General features: G+C 49.6%; 1 protein-coding gene and 1 non-coding gene across 3 annotated transcripts in view; one reads left to right on the top strand and one right to left on the bottom strand.

Annotated features, from left to right (window-relative positions):
- The first annotated feature begins 6,988 nt into the window (after positions 1-6,988).
- Positions 6,989-7,063, top strand: TRNAG-UCC (transfer RNA glycine (anticodon UCC)). Its single transcript has one exon. It is a non-coding gene; the product is annotated as a tRNA-Gly (tRNA).
- Positions 7,064-9,297: 2,234 nt separating this feature from the next.
- CDH3 (cadherin 3) overlaps positions 9,298-26,701 on the bottom strand; it is a 113,432-nt gene continuing 96,028 nt past the window's right edge. For both annotated transcript variants that reach the window (XM_070451096.1, XM_020893381.2), the window contains 12 exons: positions 26,360-26,515; positions 26,131-26,275; positions 24,901-25,076; positions 24,031-24,159; positions 22,943-23,128; positions 21,050-21,291; positions 20,464-20,609; positions 19,460-19,684; positions 16,100-16,306; positions 13,114-13,244; positions 12,608-12,754; positions 9,298-10,130 (listed from right to left, as the gene is read on the bottom strand). In XM_070451096.1, coding sequence (XP_070307197.1) covers positions 9,921-10,130; positions 12,608-12,754; positions 13,114-13,244; positions 16,100-16,306; positions 19,460-19,684; positions 20,464-20,609; positions 21,050-21,291; positions 22,943-23,128; positions 24,031-24,159; positions 24,901-25,076; positions 26,131-26,275; positions 26,360-26,515 — 2,100 coding nt within the window. In that variant the 3' untranslated portion in view covers positions 9,298-9,920. The remainder of the gene's footprint in view (positions 10,131-12,607; positions 12,755-13,113; positions 13,245-16,099; positions 16,307-19,459; positions 19,685-20,463; positions 20,610-21,049; positions 21,292-22,942; positions 23,129-24,030; positions 24,160-24,900; positions 25,077-26,130; positions 26,276-26,359; positions 26,516-26,701) is intronic.

Below are 26,701 nucleotides of genomic sequence, written 5' to 3' on the forward strand. Positions count from 1 at the left end.
TTGTGCATAAAGAGCTTTCTTTTTTTTTCTTTTTCCTTTCAGTTGTAGAAACCTTCCCTGACTCCACACCAGGTCAGACTAAAATCACTAGTCCTGTAATTGCTTGGTTCTTCCTGGTCTGCTGGTCTCCATGCAGTGAGCATGACACAGTTTATTTAAGCAACCACTCACTGATGGACTAAGGGCTCCGATTAACCTTTTGCTTTTACAGACAATGCAACAACAGTGAGTAGCCTTGTCCACCTGGAATTTTGCATGTAAACATATGTCTATCTAGAACACAGCCATGAGGGATCATTCTAGACTACCAATTTGGTCATGCCTCTCCCCTGCTGAGCACACACTGCTCCTCCTGATCTCCTTCTCCAGCCCACAGCAAACTCCTATGCAGTCCTCAGGTCTCAGCTTGGATGTCACCTCTTCCAGGAAGGCTTCCTGACTCCACATCAGGTTAGACTAAGATCACCTGCCCTGTAATTGCCTGGTTCGTCCTGGTCTCCTTCCTCAGTCTGGAGCTTTATAAGGGATGCACAGGGTGGGGCTGTCTTGTTTTTCCCTGTATCCCCAGGGCCTGGCACTCAGTAAGGGTCCAATAAATATTTCCTTAATGACGAGGCAGGTACCAAGTTCTAGCAGTGGTTCTTACCAGCACTCCATGGGCTCTCGAACCAAGGAGCTGGTGAGGAGAACCCCAGCGAGCAGCTGATTCAGATGGGGAAACTGAGGCACAGAGGTGGCAGGCAGCCTTTAGATCAGCCTCCCTGACTCTAATCTCTTTTTTCTAGCTCACTTAATGGTTAACAACAACAATAATGGTAATAATATTAACTATAAGGTTAATATTTACCAAGTATTTCTATGTGTTAAGTGCTGCTCTAAGTGTGTTACATGAATTAACTTATTTGATTGTTGCAGCAACTCTGTGAGGTAGATACTCCCATCATCCCCATCTTACGGGTAGAGAAACTGATAACTTGTCACAAATGGCAGAGAATGACTTGAACCCAGGCTCTGGGGCTTCAGAGCTCACACTCTTATGCACTCTGCTGAGCTGTCCACTAGTCTTGGCAGCTTCTCCCTTATCCAAAGTTCATTGTGGCTCTTCATCAACTCTCAAACCCAGAGCTTCTTCTCTTGTCATCCCCATCCCTCCCAGCTTGACTAAGTTTATTTTCTACTTCATTGGGTTCTCCCGGAACAAGATCCTAAGACCTGAGCCGGACTGGGCTCTCCTAGCCATTTTTCTCTACGTCTCAGTTTTCTCATCTGTACAAGTCAATGGCAAAGGAAAGCATGGCACTCTCCTTTCTTTCAGCCTCTTATCCAACTCCCATGTATCCTTTAAGGACAATTTAAAGAGCCTCCTCCTTCAGGAAGTCTTCTCAGATTTCTCCAGCCCCTAAAGTTCCCTCCCACTCTTCCCTGAAGTAGGCAACTATTAACGCTCAGATTAGCACTTAATTCTTCTTTTATATTCTGGGTTGTAAATTTCCCCCATGTCCTCCTCAACAAAGAAAGTGATACTCTTTGAAAGAACATATAAGATACAAAACAGAGCATGGATTTCAATTTTGGAGCTTCATTCTTTGAAGTACCACCTTCATGTGCACGTATACACTTGTATACATGTTTATGGCATACCTGAGTCCCACCTTCACTAATCTTTACTTAATACTGTTTCTTTAATAAACTCACTATTTAAAACTTAAAAAAAATATATTTTAAGTGAAAAACTAACAGTATTATAAATGAAAAACCAGCATCCTTTGTCATAACTAAAGTGAAAATAAATACAATGATGATGGAACAGTGTCATTAATTTCTAGGCCTTGCTTCTCTGGTTAAAAGAGAAGCATAAAGGTTAAAGTCACTGAAGACTTGCAAAGCACAAAAAGGGGGACTCTTTCCTTGACCCAAGCAGAAAAAAGATTGAAAGAAAACTGAAAATGGAATGACTTTCTCTGTGTATGATTCAGGATCACATAAGACTTTAATACCTTGCTCACACCTCACCCAACACCCTCTCACATCCCACACAGGCCTGAAGCCTACACTCTATGACTTGGTCAGAACAGACAGAACCAGCACCATCTTTCATCTCCACCTCTCTCTAGCCTCAGTCTGTAGGATGGAATGAGCATAACCACCCCAAGACTGCTGCAGCGTTAAATGAGATGTAAAAATAAATAAAGCAGTGTTACAAGTGGCATTCCTGGACTCTCTCAGCTCTGCTGCTTACCATCTGGGCGTGACCATGGGTGACTTACCTTGCCTCCCTGGGCCTCAGCTTCCTCACTGCCAAAAGGGAAATTATAGAGGACTTCTCGGGCGGTCCAGTGGTCATGATTCCACACTTCCAGTGTGGGGGGCATGGGTTCCATCCCTGGTCAGGGAACTAAGATCCTGCCTGCCACATGGTAGGGGAGGTAGCTTATAAAACCTTCCTTGAAGGCTGTAAAGCACCTTTATTCCTTTATTTGACAAACATTCATTGAATACCTACAATGGAACCAGGAACTATTCCATGGGTTAGAGATGTAGTGTGAAAAAAAAATAAAAATCCCTGTTCTCATGGAGCTTATATTAAATGGGGGTTTGGGAGGCCAGAGGACAGATGGATAAAATATATTTTCTCTGTCCATGGGATTCTCTGGTCAAGAATACTGGAGTGGGTAGCCATTCTCTTTTCCAGGGAATTTTCCCAACCCAGGGATCGAACCCAGGTCTCCAGGATTGCAGGCAGATTCCTTACCATTTGAGCCACCAGGGAAGCCCCATAGTACAGTACAGTGAGAATAAATACTATGGAAAAATAAGGTGTGGTGGGTGGGGACAGGGTTGCACTTCTGAAGTGGGACAGAATCTCTAACCGGTAGACATTTGGATGATGCCTAAAGGAGGTGAGGAGCCATGATACCCCAGGGTGAGGGGCATGCCAGGCGGAGGGCACAGCAAGGGCAAAGGCCCCAAGGTGGGAACCAGCTTGCCTGATCCTGAGAAGAACAGGAGGCTGACTAGCCAGAACAGTGGTAGGAGTGAGGGGACAGCAGTAGGAGGTGAGGTCCTGGGGCTATGGGGTCAGATCCCGCAGAGCCTGCTGGGCCATTTTAAAACTCTGGTTTTGATTTGCAGTGAAACGTCAGGGTATCATCTTACACATGGTACGTGTGCATAACTCACAGATGCTCTAAACGTAGTAATTCCCGAAATTACTTAGCATTGCCTCACCAGAAGCCCTGGGCTGTCAAGCTCCAGGGTGACTAGAGGCCTGCCCTCCGCTGCCCTGTCGGCTGGCCCTGGTTTATTGGAAGGCAGCGGGGACGGGAATGGATGGAAGCGAGCCCGGGCATTCCTGACCCACCCATTCCCTCTCAGATTCCTCTCCAGGCCCGTCACGCCCCTGCCGCGTGCTGGGCAGTGGGCACAGGAATGCTGAGGCAGCTGAGGGCTGGACTCCACCCGGACTTGCAGAAGGTCTAGCGACAAGCAACAACAACAGCGATGGTGGCGGTTACCAGTTATTGAGCCCCAGCTGGCCGTCTGGCAGAGCACTGAGTGCTTTCCCATATCGCCTCACACTGGCCTGCTGTTAGCCCTTGGAGAGGTGTGGTCTGGGGGGAAAGGAGGCTGGTGAGCCACACCCTCACCTCTGTGACCTCCAGGGGCTCTATTCTTCACCAGGGCTCTGTGCCCCCAGACTCGGGGCTTCTTTGTGACAGCTCCTTTCCCTCAGTCCAGGGGCCCCCAACAGAGAAGAATCTTGCCGCTCCGGCCTGCCAGCTCTGCAGCTGCCCGCAGGCCTGGACAGGTCCAGGCCGCCTTCTTGGTGGCTGAGAATGGAGCAGAGGAGGAATCAGGTTTCGCTGCTCTGGGATGGAGGCGAGGCTGCTGAGTGGGCTTTTCCAGGGCTGCTGGGATCAGGCCCTGCCTTGATCTCAGCCTGCAGGCCGGGTGTGGAAGTGGCAGCTCAGGACTGGGCACGTGGGCCCTACTTCGTGCCCTTCCGACCTCACCTCCTGCTGTGTTCTTGCTCCTCCCTCTGCTCCAACAGCCTCCCTGTGGGACTCAGCTGAAGTTCCCCTGGCACTCCGGCCTCAGGGCCTTAGCATTCACAACTTTTCCTAGACATAGCTGCATACCGTTCCCCAGCATTCTTCATTCTTTGCTCAAATGCCCCCTTCTCAGCAAGGCCTTTCCTAACTACTGGAATCGAACCCTCATTCCAGTCACTTATTTCCTATACACATCCCAGGGAGTTGGTGATAGACAGGGAAGCCTGGCACCCTGCAGTCTGTGGGGTTGCAAAGAGTTCGACATGACTGAGCAACTGAACTGAACTGATCCCAGCTTTACCTTCCTCTATAGCCTCACCTTTCACTGTTCTATTTTACTGATTCATCTTGTTTACGTTCTGTCTCCCACTAAATGTCAGCAGGATGGCCCTTAGGCTGGGCAGGAAGGCCTTGCTCTGGGCCTCCTGCCCTTCCTAAGGAGCTATGGAGTTGTGATTCCTAGCACCTGTGTCTCACCCTGCCCAGCACAAATGGTCCCAGGCCCTCCCCATATCTGTCCTGAGGGAAGCCAGCATAGTCCAGGTATACGCCCAGGCCCAGGGTCAGTGGAAGGCTACTTGTCTAGATCAGTGGACTGAGCTCGGATGGCTGGGCTGGGGAATACGTACACATACACACACACGTGTGCACAAGGACCCTCATGGTATCGGATGGAACCTGGAGTGGGAGATTGGCAGGCTGACCACCACTCCTGGGCTGGGGGCTAACTCTGCCCACCTAGTACCCTAGGTGTCTGGGAATTCAGATTAAAACCTGGCCTTCCAGATAGCTATGAAGACATGCTTGTCCATGTAAGAAGAGAGGCTCTTTTATTTAACAGTTTATGACCTCAACTTATATGGTATGTGGACCCTACAGACATTTTTTCCCCAGTGCCACTCCCCGCCTTCATATATTAGGACTGGACTTTTTCATTTTCTGCATTTCTGTATTCCCTGCAACCTAGAACAGTGCCTGGCACAGAACACATGTTCAATAAATAGCTGTTAAATTAATTAATAAAAAAGCCCTGGGGTGATGTCCCACATGAACCCAGAAACAGTTGGAAATGCTGTGGCTTTTCTGTGTCAGGACTTTAGCGTCTCAGGACCAGGTATGGCCAACTCTGTCACAGTGGGAGTGGGAGGGGAGGCTATGCCATATCTGAAGGGTCTCCTCCGCTGCCTGCCGGCACTCAAAAAAACAGTCTGTAATACTAGGGAATCAAGGAGACCTGGACCCCCAAATTGTCACGTCCTGGCTCTGTATGTTCATTAATCTCTCTGATGCACAATTTCCTCTAAAAAAGAAAACCATAAACCCTCTCCCCACATGGTTGCTGGTGGCAGAATGTACATAACTGACTACACGCAGGTGAGGGGCCTGGCCAGTCATTGCCCGATAAACAGTGACCGCCAGCACCACTCTCATCATCACCGTCACCATCAGTGTCCAAGGCAGTTCCTGCCACACGGCAGCCAGTGTGACTGCTCCACCCCCAGTTCCCTCTCCTGGACCAGGTTGAGTGGCGCTGGCCATGCTGTGGTTTGAGTGAATGGTGCCCTCTGCTGGCTGCTTAGGGGAAGTGCCTCCAGGGAAGTAACAGCTATGGCTGAAGTCTTCTGTGGTCAGGAAAGGCGGTTTCCATCCAAGGTGTGAGTGTGGAGATAACTGGCCCTGTCAGTCCCTCAACCACCACCACTGTAGTGATGAGAACAACACCTACTCCTGTGCCAGACACCCTTCTAAGCACTTTCCAGATATTAACTCACTCCTCCATCTTCCAGTCGATAAAAAGTGAGGCACAGAAAGGTTAAGTGATTAGCCTAAGGGGTCACTCCTAGAGGTGCTGGGATATGAACCTGTGCCTTGAATCATGCCTCCCTGATGGCAGTGTTTTAGTGGGAGGTGAGAGGTAGGCTCTGCCTTTAGCCACAAGGCATGGGACCCCCAGTGAGTCTGGAACTGAACACGCAGGGTATGGGCTGCCCGAGAAGCTTCCCAGGGTGACTGCCCCACCCTTTCAATGACAGGACTGTTGCTTGGCTGACCTCAGCGTCCCTCCCTTACTGGCCAGCCCTCAGCATTTCCCTACCTGTGCCTTCTTGTTGCATTCCTGTGTGTGCCTGTGGTTAGGAAGGGCCACGTCTATGACCATAGGAAACCATGAATTTGAGGCCTCAGCTACTTGCCAACCTTCTAGGGATGACAGCCATCCTTGGGGCCCTTCCAGGCCTGGGGCAAAGCCTGCCTGGTGATACAGGTCCTATCGGCAGCCTTTCTGGGAGGAAAAAAAAAGATGGTCAGGTCAGGTACCAGGGAAAAGGCATGGTGAGAAGTGAGCCTTGGGCTCTGCCCATCTGAGCTCTATTGGAGGGATCTTGGGGAGTGCCTGGTTTTGGAACCTCTATCTTTTCCCATCTGAAAAATGATGGGCAGATTTTGAAAATGCTCCGCATTTGGGTTCTTAAGGAGAAACATTGGGAGGACAAAGCCAAAGGCCAGTCTCTGAGCAAACTGACCCCTTCTTCCCATGGTTTTATCTTTTTTGGGGGTTAGACTTGGATTCTGCAACTTTGGCTTTAAGTCTGGAGGGGAAATCATTTAACAGAATGAGCCCGAGGGGTCCTTTCAGCACCAACCCATCATCCTGGACCTTCACTCAGAATTAGGCAGCCTCGATCCCAACCAGGGCCACGGGCCCTCCTCACTTCTCTGCAGGTGTTGAGGGACTGGCGTTGAGGCGTCTGCAGAGATGGATGCTCCAGGGAATTTATTTTAATACTGTTACGAGCAAAAAACTAGAATCACTAGTGGCCATGGATGGCGGTGAGACTCATTCAGTTCAGTTACAGAGTCATGTCTGACTCTTCGCAACCCCATGGACTGCAGCAAGCCAGGCCTCCCTGTCCATAAATCCAGGCTAACATGAGACTTCCCTGGTGGTGTCCAGTGGTTAAGACTCTGTGCTTCCACTGCAGGGGGCCCAGGTTCAACCCCTGGCTGGGGAACTAAGATCTCACATGCTGCATGGTGCTAAAAAACAAAAAACACCATGCTAACTCATCCAACCTAGATGTGTTGGAGACAATAAGGCAATGTATCATTGCACAACCTGTTAGAAAAGATACAATGCAAAATGTGCATGTAGTGCATTGGAGGGCGGGGGGAGTAAAGGATGGAAGGATTCATGCTCAACTGTTGGACATCAAAATGTGAAGGATTAACGTTCAATGTGCACAAAGGCCAACATTCAGGTAGTCCCTGCTGGTATGACTGGCCACACTGGTTATCTACAATTAGCATTCACTCTGAGTGGTTGGCCCTGGCGAGTCACTAGCTGCAAATATTCTAACTTATTACGGGTCCTAAAGACCAGAGTTCATTCTGCAGAAAAGACACAGGTCCCAAGTGAGAGGGTGACATAACATCCATCCCCATCACATAGCCCAGGATCCTTCTTTCCAGATCACTCAGAGGCTGCAGGGCAGTTCCACTGCCAAGGGAACCCAGATCCACTGCAGAGAGCAGGCTTGGCTGGGAAAGGTTGCTTTTGCTCCTCCACTCCCCCCCCCCCCCCCCCCCTCCAGAAAATCTCAGAGGAGGAAGGGCAGCCTGGACAGTGGCTGCTTGGTTTTATTATTAGTCTCAGCAAAGATACAGGCTTTATTCAGGCTTCTCAGAGAGGAGTTTAAGATAACGGGCAGCAGGTGTTTGCTGGTTGAGACACCTAATCCTTCCCATACAACCTTATCAGCAAGAGCTGCAGGGCCCTGGTGGAGGGGACGCTGAGGTTGAGGGAGCCAGAGGCTGCAGCTCCAGGGAGAGACAGGAGGCAGCCAGGAGCGTGGGCGAGACACTTTCTTATCAGACTTTGTTCCCTTTAAACTTCCCCATCCAGGGTCTGAGGCTTCAGGACACCCACAGCCTCACCCTTCAGAGTTAGTTCAGTCCCTCAGTTGTGTCTGACTCTGTGACCCCACGGACTGCAGCACGCCAGGCTTCCCTGTCCTTCATCAACTCCCGGAGCTTGCTCAAACGCATGTCCATCGAATCGGTGATGCCATCCAACCATCTCACCCTCTGTCATCCCGTTCTCCTCTTGCCTTCAATCTTTAAGACTTTTCAGAGTCTCAATCTTAAATTGCGTGAGCATCAGAATCACCTGAAAGGCTTGTCAGATGAGACTGCAGGGTCCCGCTTGCTAGTAGTTTCTGGTTTGGCAGTGGTGCTGAGGCCGCTGGTCTAGGGACGGCCCCCTGGAGTACCATTTCTTTACAGAATCAGTCATTCTCTCGTAGGAAGGAGACATCTATTTCCACTTCAGTGATCTTCTCGGATTCACTTCAGATTCTTTTCTTCTAGTTCATTGTAAAGATAAATTTAAAACTTTGCTTTAACAAGGGCACACACGGAATTCCTGCTGCCTCTTCATCCTTATTCCTGCCATCTGTCCCCTGTTTTGTCAGGAATGTTCTAATTTCATTGACATCCTGGGCGAGTTCTCTAATCTTCTGGCTTGATTCTGGTGTCAATCAGGCATCATTTAACAAAAAATAAAACGAGGCCATTCTTAAAATGAGGAAGATTCCCTCAGAGGGTGATTGTGAGGATTTGTTGAAAGGAAATAATTGGAAGTTAAGTGCTGTCTGGGTCTAAAAAGTATTGACTAACGGTGGCTGTTATCAATAAACACGGATAGCACCTGCTATGTGAGGGATGTGAACTCACTTCATCTCCACAGGAACTCCCCATTTTACACATGAGAAACCTGAGGCGGGGAGACGTCAAGCAACTTGCTAGGAAGTAGTAGTGTTGGACCCTATTCCCACCCACCCCCCGAAAACATCCTGCCTTTTGGCATAAATCCCACAGCACAAAGAGGAAATCTCCCCATACTGCTGGTCCAGAAAAGAGGAAACCTCCCAGTACTGCATCTGTGGTGTGACTCGGTCAGGGGGAAGGAAGTTAATGGTTCTCACACAGGGACAGCAGCTCTCGTCTGTAGATAGGTGAGCTGACGTCTGCCTCCTCCGGGTCTGTAAACAAATCCTGGGCTTCCACTACTATCAGGAGGAAGCTGGGGTGAAGCCCACAGGGATAAAAGCACAACTCCACACAACTCTGCAAATTCTAGAAAACCAATGAATTGTACACTTTACATGAGTGAATATGGTATGTGAATTATACGTCAATAAAACTATTAAAAAAAAACACACACAAAACTTCACTCCCCTGCCACCTCTGGGAAAAAGTTCCTTTAATAAAAAAGTTCTAGTACATTTACAGGATTGTCATCACTCTTCATCTACAGCACTCAATAGGGAAAATAAAAAATAAAGGGCCACCTAGACGTGCTCAGTATAAAAACACAGTTATCCAATCAAACAGGAGGCCTGGGGGCCCAGAGACCAGAGAGAAATGCGTGAGGGAACGCCTGGGCTTCTGGAGGGCTCCAGGGGTGGTTGAGGACCTGCCTCTCACTTTTTGAAAATAGCATTAAAAAAAATGCAGATTGTGGTAAGAGGCCTCTTACTAAGGAAAAGGGTCCATTCCAGAGCAAAAGCCATCATGGGGGAGTCAGAGTCGGTAAAGGCCCAGGACCCAGGGCTGAGCATTTTATGGCAGCAGGGAGACTCCCAGAAATTGGGCAGCCCTGGCCTAGGCTAAGAGGTGCTCACTGTTGAAATCAAACTGCCCACATTCCTCCATTCTGAAAGGCATAGAGACCTTCCCCTTTGAGGTCAGCTTCGAGGCCTCTTCCCTCCAAGTTGCTAAGGCCACTTCTCAACAAGCTGCAAAGTCCTTGGCCAAGGTGGGGACAAAGACCCCTTGGAGACGCTGCTGTGGCCCGGTGTTTAGGGAGTCCTAGTCATCCTGGCCCCCGCCATACATGTCCGCCAGCTTCTTGAAGCGGCTGCCCCACTCGTTCAGATAGTCGTAGTCTTGGTCCTGGTCAGAGGCCGAGGAGGTGAGCGAGCTCAGAGAGGCGGCATCGGAGCCACTGCCCTCATAGTCGAACACCAACAGGGAGTCATAGGGCGGGGCCGTGGGGTCTGTGTTGGCCGCCTTCAGGTTCTGGGGGATGGAGAGCAGGGTGTTAGGAGCTTCGGGACCAGACACGGGGCAGCTGTGAGAGCTCAGGAAAGTGAACTCATCTGGCTGAGCCTGCGTTTCTTCATCTGCAAAGCCCCGTCTCCCCTCCCTTAAGGTTTTGAAGGTTGAACATGAAATGCACATAAATCCTCAGCACAGGGACCAGCGGAGAGCGAGTGCTCAGCGCCACAGGCCAGCGGTTCAGGGTGGGGACTCTGAAGGCAGACTTCACACACGAGTGTGTGGACCTGGGCAAGCCTCTTAAAGTCTCCATGCCTTCGTTTCCCTCATCTCAAAAACACGCGCTAAGTTGCTTCAGTTGTGTCCGACTCTTTGCGACCCCATGGACTGTAGACTGCCAGGCTCCTCTGTCCATGGGATTCTCCAGGCAAGAATACTGGAGTGGGTTGCCATGCCCTTCTCCAGGCTATCTTCCCAACTCAAGGATCGTTGAACTCACGTCTCTTATGTCTCCTGCAGTGCCACCTCGGAAGTCCCCCATCTCAAAAATGGGGAGACTTCATATAGTTTCAGAGGAAGAAATGAATGTATCTTAGTATAAAAGTGCATATTAGAGTTACAGGGGAACAAACAGAATTCCTCCTCTGCAGAGTTGACGTGACCAGGCATTAAATGAGACAGTTATTTGCAAACTGTCCAACACAAATATTCTGAAAACTGTCTTCATTCAACTGGAGAGATCTCCTGGCCTTTGGCTCCAAGGCAAAGATGCTCTGAGCAATTTCCCCCAGATGCTTTTGTTTCTGTATAGGATTCTCAGATGTGCTTAAGGCTAAAGACAGAGTCTCACCACCAGGCTAGTTCAAGAAAGCAAGAAAGGTAAGCAGGGTTCAGGCCAAAGTAAGGTATCCTGACCATCCACTGAGCCCTGTGCCTACTGCTGCTTCCTCCAACCCCCGAAATCCATCCATCCTTCCCTCCTTCCTCTCCTGCTCCCTCCTCCTTCCCTCCCTCTTATTAAAAACCTCCTTTTATTGACTGCTTTCATGGTACCAGCCTATGCTAGCCTCATATGGTTTATCTCCTATGTACCTAGGTTGTGATTCTCACAACCCTGGCTGTATATTTTATTTCTTGGGGAACTAAAGAAACATCAGAGCTTATGAATTCCCTGGTGATCCAGTGGCTAGGACTCTGAGATTCCACTTCAGGGTGCACAGGTTCCATCCCTGGTTGGGGAACTAAGATACTGCATGATGTGCAGCATGGCCAAAAAAAAAAAAAAAAAAGAAATCAGAGCCTAAAAAAAAAAAAAATGAATATCTGGGTCCAAGGCACTGATATTTTTAAAAATTCCTGAGATAAATCAAGTATGTGCCCAGAATTGAGAATATGGGGGACACTTAGCAGCAAGAGCTGTCATTACCTGATATAGGATAGGTGCCAGGCCAGTGGTTTCCAAACTTAAATTACCTGGGAATCTTTTTTTAAAATTAATTTATTTTTTAATTGAAGGATAATTGCTTTACAGAATTTTGTTGTTTTCTGTCAAACCTCAACATGAGTCAGCCACAGGCATACATATGTCCCCTCGCTTTTGAACCTCCCTCCCATCTCCCTCCCCATCTCACCCCTCTAGGTTGATACAGAGGCCCTGTTTCAGTTTCCGGAGAGAGTAACATGGAAACTTATATTACCATATGTAAAACAGAACGCCAAGGGGAATTACCTGGGAATCTTTAAAAAACCAACCTATCCCAGAGGCCCCCAACTTTACTGGAATCACCTGAGAATCTTTACAAATTCAAACCCAGGGAGTCCGGCTCCCGAGTTTTCTCCTAACAACCACTATATGTGTTGAATAAAGAAATAATTCCTAATCAAAAGTCCTGTCAAACCAGAGATCACCTGGAAAAGTCAAGAGCATTGACTCCGAGTTCATCTAGACTGCAACAGAGCCTGCTCTTCCTCATTGGTTTTTATTGATCAAATTGCTCGTCTGTGCCAGACCCAGTCCTCTCTTACCTTTCTTCAATGATAAATGAAAGTCAAAGTGTTAGTCACTCAGTCATGTCTGACTCCTTGTGACTCCATGGACTGTAGCCTGCTAGGTTCCCCTGTTCATGGAATCCTCCAGGCAAGAATACTGGAGTGAGTTGCCATTTCCTCCACCAGAGGCTCTTCCCAACCCAGGGATCGAACTCGGGTCTCTAGCAATGCAGGCAGATTCTCTACCAGGGAAGATGATAAACACCAACAAATTAAAAGAAAAGAAAGAATTCCTAACCTATTCTTTAACCACTTCGAAACTTTGGGTTTAATGGAGGAGGAGACAGGAGGCCCAGAAGTTGCTATATATGCCAGAGGTCACACTGCTAGCTTGTTGGTGACCGACCCAGGATTTGAACCCAGAGCTAAGACTCCAAGCCCGTGCTCTTTCTCTCGTGCTGCTGGTGCCTGAACGAAAGACTGCCCTAGGCTGGGCCCCCACGCCTCACCTCGATGATGAAGTTGCCGATTTCATCTGGGTTGGCTGGCCGAGGACGGTACATGGGTGTGGGGATGAAGGATGGTGCCACATCATTGCGGAGAACCACCTCAGGACGGGCCTCCAGACCCCGGTGGAGTTGGGTGATGTCATAGTCCTTCAGGAAAGGGAGGAGGACATGGGATGGAGAAGAGCCCTCCCACTCCCCCCATTTACACTTCACCCCACTTCTGTGCCACTTGGATGTTTTGGTTCAAGTGAAGGTCTTAGAAGACAATGTCAGAGATCTCTGAAAGCCTTAGATCCCACATTCCCTCCTCTCAGATTAAGCTCAAGGTTGGACTGGCTGGGGCCAGAGACAAAAGCAGTGGATAAGGCACCCTCTCAGAAGACTGATGCTTCAGGCCAGGGTCTGGTCGACGCAACTAACATGGTCAGTTGGCTGACCCAACCATCCCTGCCAGGGGTCATGGGGGCACCACCTCCCGACCCCAGGACGGCCCCCCAGTGCCCTACCTGGTCCTCCTCGCCACCCCCCTCTTCGCCGTAGTAGAAGACGTTGTCACGGGTGTCATCTTCTGGGAGGAGAAGGGGCTCCTTGATCTTCCGCTTCTTTCTCACCAAGAACAGGAGCACCAGCAGGAGGACTGCAAGAGTTGGGGAGTGTGAATATTCACCCCCAAACAACCACATGGCTGGCCAGCACCCCCAAACTCTTGAAGTCCCATGTAATTTTTGATCCCTCCACTCAGTCGCCAGAGCTTCACACACTTCAGTGGCCCCTGTGCACCTAGGAAAACCCTCGCCTCCTCATCAAGGCTACAGGACTAGCCCGACCTGTCTCCAACCCTCCCTCTCTGCCCAGGTCTGGTCACATTGGCCTACTTGGGGCTCCTTGAATATACTCAGCAGTCTCCCACTTCAGAACCTTCATCCTGGCTCTTTTCTCACCAGGAGCACTCTCCACGCATACATATGGCTCTCACCTTTCTGCTCTCAGCTTAAAACCACTTCCTTCTACTGGTATTCTGACTTCATTTCCCCACCTGTAATTCTGTATCATTTTACTGTTAGTCTTCCCATATTGATGTACTGGTCCTTATGGAAATCCTCCTTTGTGGGGATGGGAATCTCCCAGTAGATGTTATTTTTTTGTTTTTGGCTGCACCATATGGCTTTCAGCAGCAGTCCGCAACCTTTTTGGCATCAGTTTTAGCGTACTTTCTTCTTTGTGGAAGATAAATCTTCCACAGACGGAGGTGGGGGATGGTTTCAGGATGCTTCAAGGGCATTACATTTATTGTGCACTTTATTTCTATTATTATGATCAGCTGCACCTCAGATCATCAGGCATTTGATCCTGGAGTTTGGGGGCCCCTGGCTTACGGGATCTTAGTTCCCTGACCAGGGATTGAACCTGGGCCCACAGCAGTAAATGCACCCAGTCCTGACCACTGGACTGCCAAGGAATTTCCAGATGTTACTTTTCAATATGACTTTTCAGTCATGAGGTGTCCCATAATAGCCAGAGACTTTAAGTTAAAAGCAAGACAATGCAACTTTGATGTGGTGCAGTAATCTGAACTTAGGAGCAAACACTATTTTGGAATTTTAAGATAGGGAATGAGTTTCAGTGATACGATCTAAAAGGCTGGAGGTCTATTTGGACACAGTGGGGACCGGCTGATTAGTGCCCAGCCGCTGCCCCTCACTGCTGTGACTAGCCCCAGTTAATCCCGCATGAGGAGCGCAGCCCTGGCCCTCTCTGCGGCTATTTAATGGAGGAGGGTACAGCCACTGCTCAGCTTTCTCCCCTTTTTCACCTGCTGAGGGAACCACTGTCCTCTCTAGCCAGATAAGACTCTGGAGTCACCTTTGTGAGTCCCTGGGTTCTCAGGATGCACACCCTGTGTGGGTCAGACTGTGACCTTTCCCTCCCCTTTCCTCCCCACTGGCTTAGGGAAAGGCAGGAGGCAACCTGGATCGCCTACCTGCACCCAAAGCCTATGTTCAGCTGCCTACTGTTACCTCCGTTTGGACTTTTCCCATGGTCCTTCCCAAACTGGTCAATGGAAACTCCGTGTTTCTGCTTGTTCAGGCCTTGAAGTCACAGATGGCTCTTTTCCCCATCTGAGTCTGAATTGATTCCACCTTGTAATATAACCAGCTCTCACTGCCTCTGCTGTGACCCTGGGTCTGAGCCACAACTCCCCCCTCACCCCCAGATTATGGTAGTAGCGGCCCTCTACAGAATGTTCAGGAGGAATCCTGCAAAACCCAAGTCAGATCATATTGCTCCTCTGCTCCAAACCTGATGACTTCCCATTTCACCCAGAGTCCTTACAATAACCCACAATGCCCAACGCAATGCTCCGCCACAGCCATCACCTCTCTTCTCCCTCTTGCTTTTCCCACCACAGTCATTGCTGTTTCCACACAAAGCACAGAGCCACCTCAGGACCTTTGCACTGCGTGTTCCCTGGATATCTGCATGATCTGCTTCCTCAACTCATTCAGGTCTTTACTCACATGCCCCCTTCTCAGTAAGCCTGTTCTTGCCGATCCTACATAAAATGCCAGATCTCCTCCTCCCCTCACTTTCTTTTAATCCATAGCAACACCTATTTCTCTGGTGGCTTATTTGCTATCTGCTCTCTGCACTGGAAAGTAAGCTCCATGAAGGCAGGGGCTGGTCTGTTTTTTTTTTTTTGTTTTTTTTTTATTAACTGGAGACTAATAACTTTAGAATATTGTGGTGGTTTTTGCCAAAAATTCACATGAATCAGCCATGGGTGGACATGTGTCCCCCATCCTGAACCCCCCTCCCACCTCCCTCTCCATCCCATCCCTCAGGGTCATCCCAGTGCACCGGCCCTGAGCACCCTGCCTCATAAATGTTGCACTCTCAGCACCTATGACAGTGCTCAGTGCAAGTACGATGGTTAATTAAAGCTTGTGCTTATTGCATTCATGTGTGAGTGAATGGGTGTTTTCTGTGTAAGGACAATTCAGAGAGTGCAAAAAGTAAATGTGATAGGTTCTACCATGAGAGCAAAGAAATTAGTTTCCAACTAAACACTTCTGCTCACTAGACCAGTGTCTCTCAAGCTGAAACATGCATTAGAATCCACTGCAGGGCTTGTAAAAACACAGATTACCAGGTCTTACCCCTAAGTTTCTGACTTGGTAGGTCAGGGGTGAGCCAGGGAGTTGGCCTAGCCAATTCCTGGTGATGCTGATGCTCTTGGTCTGGAGACTACACCTTCAGAACCACCACTGTAGGCACCAGACGATGCGACAGAAGGGCCAAGTCTGCTCCCACGTACCCCCAAAGCCTGGCACCTCCCAGAGGCCCCACAAACATCTATGGGCTAAACGCCACTTCCAGAATTAAGAGGACAAGGAACAGATGGGCGATGTTGGTGGCCCGAGTCTCTAAGTTTGGGGTGGACTCAGGTTTCTAATTACCCCAACCTCAGAGGGGAAGGGTGCCGGCACTCACGCAGCAGAGCCAGGGCAGCACCCAGGATGGGGAGGAGGAAGCCCCCCTCCCAGCGTGGCGGGCAGGTCTTCACATGGCCATGGCAGTTGCACACGGTGGCGCTGATCACCGTCAGCTGCTCCTTGTTGCCGTGGTCAGACAGGGAAAGGTGCACATTGTATGTGTCTTGCTTCAGGAACTTCTTCAGGGACAAGGCTACTGCATCTCCTGGAGCAGACAGACAATTATTCACTTCGGGAGGCCACGAATGGTGGGACCCAAGCCCATCACGATGGAGGTTTGAGGAGGCAAACTGCATCTGGGCCACGGGGAGTAACGTCTTCAAAGCACACTGATGCCGAGCATTACAAACGGACACTTGGTCCAAGCCAAATTCCCCACTGAGGGAAGGATTATATGAATAGAAGAATAAAGTCATCATTCTATTTTAAAAAATCAATAATCACAGTATTTCTAAATATGACATTTTAAAAAATTCATGGCATGCAGGGCCAATAATTTCTCAGCATCACTAGCTGCCAGATTGTTCTTTGCTTCAAAACAAACAAGCAAACAAACACTGATCTCCTAAGAGACAGCTAGCACAATCTTTTAATATTATATTAACTGGCCACCTTTTTTTCTACCTGAAAATTTATTACCATTTGTTATGGCAGCATTTTGCTCTTTCAATTGTATATATAATGTTTACACCTCAACTCTATGATAGAATTTCAATATATCTGAAACTTGGATAATTCTGAGTGAGCATCAGTTATCAAGAAATCCAAATGCATATGAGCTGGTGATGTAACTGATGCCGGGAGCATTAATGACTGCACACAAGCTCAGAGGTGCTGGCAGTGAGGCTGTGCTGGGCACCATGCTAACTGGCCTTTGAAGGCCTTGGGGCAGGCAGCAGGCAGCCACAGATCCGAAGCCAAGCTTTGGAGCAGCCTGCACAATGGGAGCCACTCTGGGGAGGCTGCTTGGCCATCGTGGAGTGGGGAGGGGGGCTACGTTTGTGGGTGAGAAATATAAGGTCAGAGGCCTCTCTGAAGAAAGGCCTTCGGTTTATACCCAAGTTTCTCAAAGAGGGCACTATTAGCTTGGGTGGAACTATTCCTGAGCACTTAAGTCCTCATCACCCAATGCCAACAGTGTCCCCCAACCCCACGCATCATTGGGACATTCAAAAACAACCCTGTGTTTCTAGCCCACCTGCCCTCAGGCTTGCTGGCCTATCTCAGCACTGACCTCAAGCCACTTTCAGTTCACAGGCTCTGCACAGTCACTGGGCCCCTCTTAGCTGAAAGGCCAGAGGGAGAATTCACCCCGTTCCCACTCAGCAGTGGCAGACAGAGAGAGTTTTTGCATGCTGGATGTCTGGTCCACCGAGTGGAGAGGCCAATGTGGGGCATTTCATCAGAACATCCCTCCTGCCTTCCTGTTCCCAGGCTGGAGAGCTGACTTCTCAGCTGATGATGGTGCTGGTGGCAGCAGTGGGGACTCAACTGACACTATGTGCCAAGCCCAACTCTGATCTTCATCTCAACTTTAAGAGAAAGGTTCTCTTACTCCTCATTTTACAAATACAGACACTGAAGCTTAGGGAGGTCAAGTAAGCAGCCCCAGTTCACATGGCATAGAGTTAGGATTAACTCCTCTGACAATAGAACACAGACAGACAGAACGACTAAGTCAAAACCAAGAACCAATGGCAGTGTCAGGTATTGGCACCACTGGGCTTTGAGGTAACGCTCCCTCTTGGCAGAGCCGGATTGTGCCTGTTGGTGAAGACGGCCACTGGCAGGGACTGAGCCCTGATGCACCAGAAGAAGCGCCTGTCACGTGCTTAGTCTTCACAGTGGCTGGGCAGAGCTATAGTTACTGGCACCATCCCACAGGTGGGGAAAACTGCTGAAGGCGAGGTTCAGTAACTTGCCCACAAGTACAAGCTGGTAAACGGAGGGGCTGGATATTGACCCAAGGTATTCTGACTTCAGAGGCTATGCTCTGTAAACCAACAGTCAGGGAGGGAAAAACGGCTTCCAGGCCACAAGGTGATAGGAGACCAACTTGGGTTTCCTCAAGGAAAGGTGCTGGGTATATACCCCCAAATCAGAGGAATCATAAAAACTGGACAATGTGTGTGTCTGAGGCAGGTCTCCTCAGTCCTTTCTGGACCGGCTTAGCAGCAGCAGCAGAGGATACCAGGCATTTGGTTACTTCAGGGAAGAACCTGAATGTACTGGTCCCCCATTCCCCTCCTGGGGGACCCTAGCCCCAAGAGGAAGTGGGAGGCATTTCAAACCAGGGTGAGCTTCTCTGGGGGCCTTATTGGCACTTGGGCCAGGATGCATTGTTCTCACGCACCTGAGTCCTTGCCCACTTGATGCCAGTAAGTCCCCTCTTCAGTCCTGTGACAAGTGAAAAACCACTGAAGGCTGAGGAGCGTTATGGGGTGGGAAAGAAAAAGGACAGGGAGGTGGCTGGGAGCAGGGGCGTGAGGGCCAGGGACCTGTCTTCAACTTCTGTTCCACTGCTTACCCACACTGTACCTTTGGACATGCCATTTAACCTTTCTGAGCCTCATTCTCATCTGTAAACAGGGATAAAAATACTGACCACAGAGGATGGTAGAAATTTAAAATAAGAAAAAGTATAAAAAGCCGCTTGCACATTGCCAGGGGTGGATAAATGGTAGGCAGCGGAGGATCTTGGTAGAGCAGACTGCCTGCATCCCAATCCTGGGGCCATTATTTTCTAGTCATAATGCCCCGGCAGGATATTTAAGCTTCTGTAAGCCTTGGTTCCCTATCCGTCCAATGGGTGCACATACATGTATATGTATGATTAACAGTACCTGCGTTACAGGGTTGTTGTGAGGATTCAGTAGCTGAATCTATGTGAAGTGTCTGAAGTGCACATAGCACATAGCAAGCATGCTCAGGAATGTTAGTTGTTATTACTATGCTGGGTTCCCTACTCTCTCATCATGTCACAGTGAGAAAGGCATGTCCCAGCTCTCTCTGGGCCTCAGTGCTTCCAACTGTACAGGAAGGTGATTGGGCTAGAAGGGTCTTTAAGGATTCCTGTGGATTCCCAAAGGTTTAGACTAAGTTAATAAGCAGCATTTGACTGACATCGTTTTTGGTTTTTTTGGACTGTGCGGCTTGCAGGATCTTGTTCTCTGACCAGGCATCAAACCCATGCCCCCTGCAGTGGAAGCCAGGAGTTCCAACCACTGGGCTGCCAGGGAATTCCCCTGACATTCTTGAGGAGACCAGTAACTTGTGACCCACAAGACATTGGAGCAGGAAGGTAGATGCTGGATCTGGGTAGGGGAAAGACACCCATCTGCCACCACCACTCGGTTACCTTTCTCGTTGACTTCTGCTGTCCAATAGACGTCCGAGTCGTGTGCGAGTTGGGCCTGGAAAGGGGCAGTGTGGGGGGACAAGTCCTTGTCTGTGATGTTTAGCACCTGGGGCACAGGGCTTTGGTTGCAGATGGTGATCTGACGGGGCTCGGGGACTGGACCGTGGTCATTGATGTCCATCAGTGTTAGCAGGAGGGTCCCTGTGCCAGTGGTGGGAGGGCTCCCTGTTCAAATCACACATATGATCCCTTTTCAGCATCTGCCTCTGGCTGGATTGATGAATCTATATTAAGCTCCCCCAGGACTTACCCAATAAACCTCAGAAGGGTCCTGTTCACTGTCCAACTGTAACCTTTCAAGAGTTTCCCTGCCCTCGCTTCATTATAGATCAAACCAGTGACGGCAAATGCATGGCAAACATGCCATCATTCTCACTTTGTGTCCACAGCAGACATTACTAACTGATCACAGCACAGCCACTTCATCCAGACAGCCACTACCAATCTATCACCATGAGAAAAAGAATGGCCACCTCAGGGCTGATGCTGTGTTTGCTGACCAGCTTCAGGGAAGTTTCGCTTCCCAGCCCTGCAGTAACCTCTTGCCTGACTCCAGGTCTTGGTTCAGTATGTGTCAAATAGAGATGTCATTACATCATTAACCCCAACCCTGTCGTGGCGTGACATCACTCATCAATCGTAACACTTGTAAGGCAGCCTCTTTCAGTCAATCACAACGGGAAACCAATTCCCAATTCAGGGCTCAGTGAAGCACAAACAGGCTGAAAGGTATCTTTAGGATAACTGCTAACTCCTGGGCCTTAGGGAAACTGGAACCAGCCAACCCTAGGACCAACTACTCTAAGTCTCCTCCGAGAACACTTTGACCTCCCAGATAGGATTGTTGACACCCCTTCCCCACATCACACTCAGCCTGCAGAGGGGATGTGCTGTGTCCTGGGCTCCAGAGGGGCCCACACAGAGGGGCTGAAGGGAGCTCTCACCATCATCTGTGGCCAACACCATGACTTCATAGATGTTGTTCCGCACAAACTGCTCATCCTCACGGTCCAAGACCCCCGCGGCAGTGACCTGTCCACTGTCTGGGTCCATCGCTAGCCACCCTGCCGGGTCTCTCAGGATGTGGTAACTGGAGCAGAAAAGTTGCAAAGAATCACACCCAGGATACTTCAGAGTTCCAATTTTAGTATATGTGCTGCCGAAGCGAGCACTGCTTCAGAGTTCTAGTGTCATCATTCAAAGTCTCCTCATGTCAACTGGCAGAGGGTTTCATGGGACTTGGGGATCCTAGGCAGGATCATGTGGAAAATACATCTCACCCCCAGTTGGGCTCCTGAGCAGAAGGTGGGAGGGGGCCAGCAGGGACATGTGAGAGGGAACAGGGAACACCTGTCCCCTGGACTTAACCTCCTCTGTTCGGACGGTAGGAAGGAAAGGCCCTGTGCAGGGGTGGTAGTCAAAATATTTAACAGTCTTTATGGCAATTAGAACAAATACTGCTGCATATATTAAACAACCCATCCAATGTACCCACGTCTTTGGCTGAACTCGAGCCAAGCCCTTGCATACCTGATCTTCTGACTCCCCTTGTCTGGGTCCCGTGCAGTGTAGGCACAAACAGGCTCCCCAATGGAGATGCCCTCCTGGACTTCGATGACTTTGGAGGGTGGGACGAACACAGGTGGCTCATTCACATCCTCCACATGGACCACTACGGTGGCTGTGGAGGTCGGGAGCTTCACCACAAAGGGAACCTCGTTGATCACTTCAACGTACAGGGTGTGCTGGGTTTTGGCCTCAAAATCCAAGCCCTGGGAGAGAACAGGAAGGAGGACCAGAGTCGTTATTTTGTGAGGAGGCCCCATGCCATGCTGTGATGTCTGGAAAAGAGGGCCCACCACGAGGGGCTGGGGCTCCCATCAGCAACAATGCTGCCCCTGGCTGCCCCATAGAGCCTCCTGGTTTCCTCCTGAATTTCTGGAGTGGATACCTAGGTGGGCCTCTCAGACCATCACCCCAAAGGCAACTAGACTAGTAAGCCCGAAGCCTAGAACTGGTTCCCAATGGGGTGACGACGCTCCATAGTGGGTGTTGTCGGAACTTGGAGGGGGCATTTCTAGGTGTCCTAATGACAGGGAACGCCCCTGGTGGGGGCAGGGACACAAAGAACTATCCCATGTCCCACGGGACTTGCCAACATCCCCCGGACATTCATGTATTCCTGGGCGTGAAGCTCTGTTTATATTTACAGTCTAGAATGTGTTTTCCATATAAATCAAGATTTTGGTGTGGTTTTAATTTATACTAAATTTCCTAGGAATGCAACTTCTAAGGGGAGCTCATAATTTGTTCAGGCCTTTCCTCAAGTTGTTTATTTGAGGTTCTGGAAAAACATCAATACCACTTGTGGTATGACTCACTACAGCGACATACAGTATCTACTACACTTGGATGATTCCACAAATAGATGCAAGAAACTGACCACTTCCTCATGTTTTCTAGTGTAGTTGTGCCCAAAGGTTTACACAGGGAAGCATTTTATTATCAGTAAATTTTCCTGAAAATTCTCCTTTATTTTAATTAGGGCATTCCATTTTTCTAGAAGTTACATAAGTTAGAGAAGTTATATTAAAAACAGAATTCATTTTACAATGTGAAAGGGGCATTACAAAACTTTGGTTACAAGGAGGGGACAGTTTTAAAGTATTGTGGCTCAGATGGTAAAGTGTCTGCCTGCATTGCTGGAGACCCGGGTTCGATTCCTGGGGTGGGAAAATCCCCTGGAAAAGGAAATGGCAACCCAGTCCAATACTCTTGCCTGGAAAATTCAATGGACAGAGAAGCCTGGTAGACTACACTCCACAGGGTCGCAAAGAGTTGGACATGACTGAGCGACTCACTTTCACTTTCTTTCTCAAACTGGGCCATTCTTTATAATAAACCAAGAGGTAAAAGCCATCAAGAAAGATTAGTCCGATTTTCTTGAAGCATCAATTATACTCAAGATTTTTCAAGAGGCAAGGGTATGCCTAGATGTAATTTAAAACAGTTAAAGTAATTTAAAACATTTGAAGTAAAACATTTTACCATCCCAACACCAAGATGTGAACTATGGATTGAAGGCAAAATAGCAAGGATTCCAATAAAACAGACCCTCTGTGTTAAGACCGATTAGGAGCAGCCACTAGACATAGTGGGAGGAGGGGCCCCACTGACTGGCCTCAATTAGATCAGTGACTCTGTTTTATGCATTTGTTTTATGAACTGAGTCCCTGGGGAAGATTTAAACAAAGGAATTCCCCACATAAGAGGGATGGGAGAGTGCTGCAAGCCATGGGCCTGGTACACTCCCTGGTGAGTGGTCCCAGGTATGTGTCCCGGGCAGGCAGTACCCCTAGTCCTGGAGACTGGAGACCTCCCTGCCCCAGGTGTGGCCCCTGTGCAAAGCCCAAACCGACTCACCTTCTTGGTTGTCAGGATACCCTGGTTGCTCTCGGGGTCAGTAGTGATGGTAAAATGGTCCCCGTTGTCACCTCCCACGATGCGGTAGGTGGCACGCCATGCTGGTGAGTTAGGGGCATCCAGATCAGTCACTGTCAGCCTCTGCACCTCGTGGCTCACTGCGTTCTCTGGCACGCGGGCCTCGTACTGTCAGCGTGGAAAACACAGCACTTTCAGAGCGGAGAGGCTGACTCCTCCGAGAGGCGGCTCTCCTCTCTTCACAGGCTGTGAGTCCTCTGCCCAACTCCAGGGGAGCCCCAAGCCGCTCACCCTTTCTGGGACATGCACAGATGCAGAATGTCCCAGGAGTCAACTTCACAGCTTGCTAGGACAGACACATCGCAGTGACCCTGGGCCTGTTTTCCCTACATCCCACAGCCTGATGCTCCCAGAATCTCAGCCATCCAGGTGCCCAAGCCCCCAGGGAGAGCGGTCAGCTGTATCTAGCTGAAATCAGAAAGGCACAAGGAAGATGGCAAGAAGGGCTAGGTGTCTGATTGCTCTGGGGCACTGACCAGGGACTTTTTTGGAAATTCAGAACAGATGGCCGTGACGGGGAAATCAGCTATTCTGAACAGGCCTGAACAGTATTTAGCAGCCCAAGTTACCTAAAGATGGAAGCGGGTGGGTATCATCTTGACTAGCACCGAGTCCTCTGTCACATGAAGTGACAAGCACTCACCGGGGCTAGGTGGGCAGGTGTAGGTATGAGTCAAGTAGGAATTTCCATATCAACAAAGATTTTCTTTTTTTTTTTTTAAGATTTTCGTATTTAGCACTTAGGTACCAGCGATTATGCTAAGAACTGTACATAGATTATTTCATTTAAAACTCAGAACAATGCAGCAGGTATTAACATTGTCTCTATTTCACAGACTAGGAAATAGAGCACAGAGAGGTTAGGTGCTTCGCCTCAGGTCACACAGCTTACAAGTGCTGGGGCTGGGACTTGAAGCAATGCAGGTTGATTTTGGAAGTTTCATCAGAAAGGAGAAACTCAATTCCTCATCATCTGACAAGGAAAGAATGCATGAAGGAAAGGGTGTTACCTTCTGGGGATCAAACACAGGAGCATTGTCGTTGGCATCGAGGATTTCCACTATGGCCATAGCCGTGGTGCTGGAGCCGTCCCCATCCATGTCTGTGGCCTGGATGGTCAGAGTGTACTCAGGGACTCTCTGGGGAGAAAAGGAGGGTGGAAGTGGAAGCCCCTGAGAGCAGGGCACAGCCTTGAGTGTATGTGGAGGGAGGGGAATGTTTCTCCCTTCCAGTGTTCTCCTGATTCCTTGCTCACCCACTGCAGGAAAGACCAGGAGCCAAGGGTGGAGGGAGAAGGGAACTGTGAATCCAAATGGTTCTCCTGGGCCGGTCAGTCGTGGGGTGCAGCCTGGGCACTGCCTCCTGACTCAGGGCGGATCCAGAAAGGGAGCTCTGAGCAAGAGTTTGGCAAAGGTATGAATTAGGGAACTCTAGTACCCATGGGTGGAGAAGGAAATGGCAACCCACTCCAGTGTTCTTGCTTGGAGAATCCCAGGGATGGGGGAGCCTGGTGGGCTGCCGTCTATGGGGTCATACAGAGTCGGACACGACTGAAGCGACTTAGCAGCAGCAGTACCCACGGAGCTAACTGCTTTGTGGTACACGTGGGACAAATCTGGGCAATGTGTATGCTAAATGAGCCATTCCAAGAGGAAATGAGAAAACCTGCGGAAAATATCAAATGTCTGTGTTTCACAGCTGCCTCCTCAGCCTAATGAGATGGCTTGGCAGAGTGCCACCAGCCCAAGGGTGCTGTGGGACATCGGTACAGGACCTGGCCACAGCCCTTCCCAGCCGACTCGGGCTCTGGGGCAGGGGCGTCTGCTCTAAGTGTCAGGGCCCGGCCTGGGCAGGCAGCCCCTTCCTGAAGGGCCACTCACCTCCCGGTCCAGGCCACTGGAGATGACGCTGATTGTGCCCGTGCTCCGGTGGACTGTGAACATGAGGTCGTGCGGGTCCTTTGGCTCTTGACTGTAGATGGAGTAAGCAACCACCCCGTTGTAGGTGTTGATGGCGTCATCCTCATCCGTGGCTGTCACCTGCATCACGGAAGTGCCTGGAGGGGAGAAGGGCTGATGAGTGAGCACCCTGCCCTCCCAGCGCCAACTTCAGCCTCACCCACTTCTGGAACCCTGAGAGGTTCCACCCTGCACGCCAGTTTGGACCCACCTTCCCCTCTCATCAGAGACTGCTAGTTGCTGCCCACTTCCCATTCTCCCCTTCTTCCTTAGAAACATAATCCTCATAATCACTCTATTCTGGGCACAGGCCCACCAGGAACCAAGGCCATTTCCCACCACTTCTTACAGCTAGCTGTGGCCACGAGACTGAATTGTGATGAATGGGATAAACAGCTTTGGGGGAAGCATTTTTCTGAATTAAGGGGTTTACTCTTCCCACCTGTTCCCTCCTTCCAGAAGTAATGGCTGGAGCTCCAGCAGCAATCATGAGGTGATCTTGGGAATGAAGCCAAAACAGCAGAGCAATGAGATACAACGAGCCTAGGTCTCCTACGCTTTAAAGCACCATTCCAACCTGGCCTGACCACATCTAGGCTTCTGGAATACAAGGGGGAAGAGGCTCCATCTTGCTGAAGGTAGTTTTTCATTTAAAAATGTCTATTGGCAGTCTCACCAATTCACATTTCTCTGTAATTCTCTACAACTTTAAAGGAAGAGGAGGAGTCCTCCCCAAAAGCACCTGTCTGTGAGATCATTAATGTATACCTATTTCGCTAGTGTTTTGCCCCAATTAATTTTCTCTCTTTTCTTTTTTTGAGCTGCACCACGTGCCATGCAGGATCTTACTTCCCCAACCAGGGACTGAACCCACACCCCCTGTACTGAAAGCATAGAGCTTTAACTGATGGAGCATCAGGAAAGTCCCTGCTCTAGGATCATTCCTATTCAGGGATTTTGGGATGGAGTGGGGGAATATGGATTTTTAAGAGGATCCCAGGTGATCTGATGTACAGCCCAGGACATCACATGTGAAGGATTCTTCCAGCCTTTAAGAGTCTGGCTGACCTCCAGATGGTTTCAGAAGTTGACCCAAGGCCAGATCTGGGCCCAGGAGACCTCTATAGCTCCCCACCTCCCCAGTCTCCTTACCAGGTAGCACCCCTTCCAAGACGCTCCCTCTGAAGACATCCTGGGTGAACGTGGGCTTGTGGTCATTCTGGTCTGTTACAATGATGGAGATGTTCATGGGATCTTCCACAGAGGCACCGTTCTCTGACACAGCATGGCCAAAGAGCTGTGGGTGCACAGGTCTGTGATCAGTCCGGCACTCCCCTCCCCAACAGCTCTGGGGCCCTGCTGGATGCTAAAGGTTACTTGCCTCATACTTGGCAATCTTCTCCCGGTCCAGTGGCTTATTCAGCAACAACCAGCCTGTTTCCTTCTCTATGGCGAAGACACCCTCTGGTGGGCTGTCTGCCCCAGGACCTGTGATGCTGTAGAAAATCTTGGTGCCTCTGTCCTTATTAGATTTGAGCTGGAAGCAAAAGAAAATGGCAGCTGACAAAATGATAACGATCTCACAACTGTAGCAAAGAACCCTCCATGGAGAGCGGTGGAGAGGCAATGCCTGATCAGAAATTGCTCCCATCACAGAGGCTTTCCTTCTGGAGGCCCCAGGGCTCAGCAGCAAGAAACCTCATACTCAGGTCTTTGAATGAGG

This window comes from Odocoileus virginianus, chromosome 20, assembly GCF_023699985.2.
Source record: "Odocoileus virginianus isolate 20LAN1187 ecotype Illinois chromosome 20, Ovbor_1.2, whole genome shotgun sequence".
Lineage (NCBI taxonomy): Eukaryota > Metazoa > Chordata > Mammalia > Artiodactyla > Cervidae > Odocoileus > Odocoileus virginianus.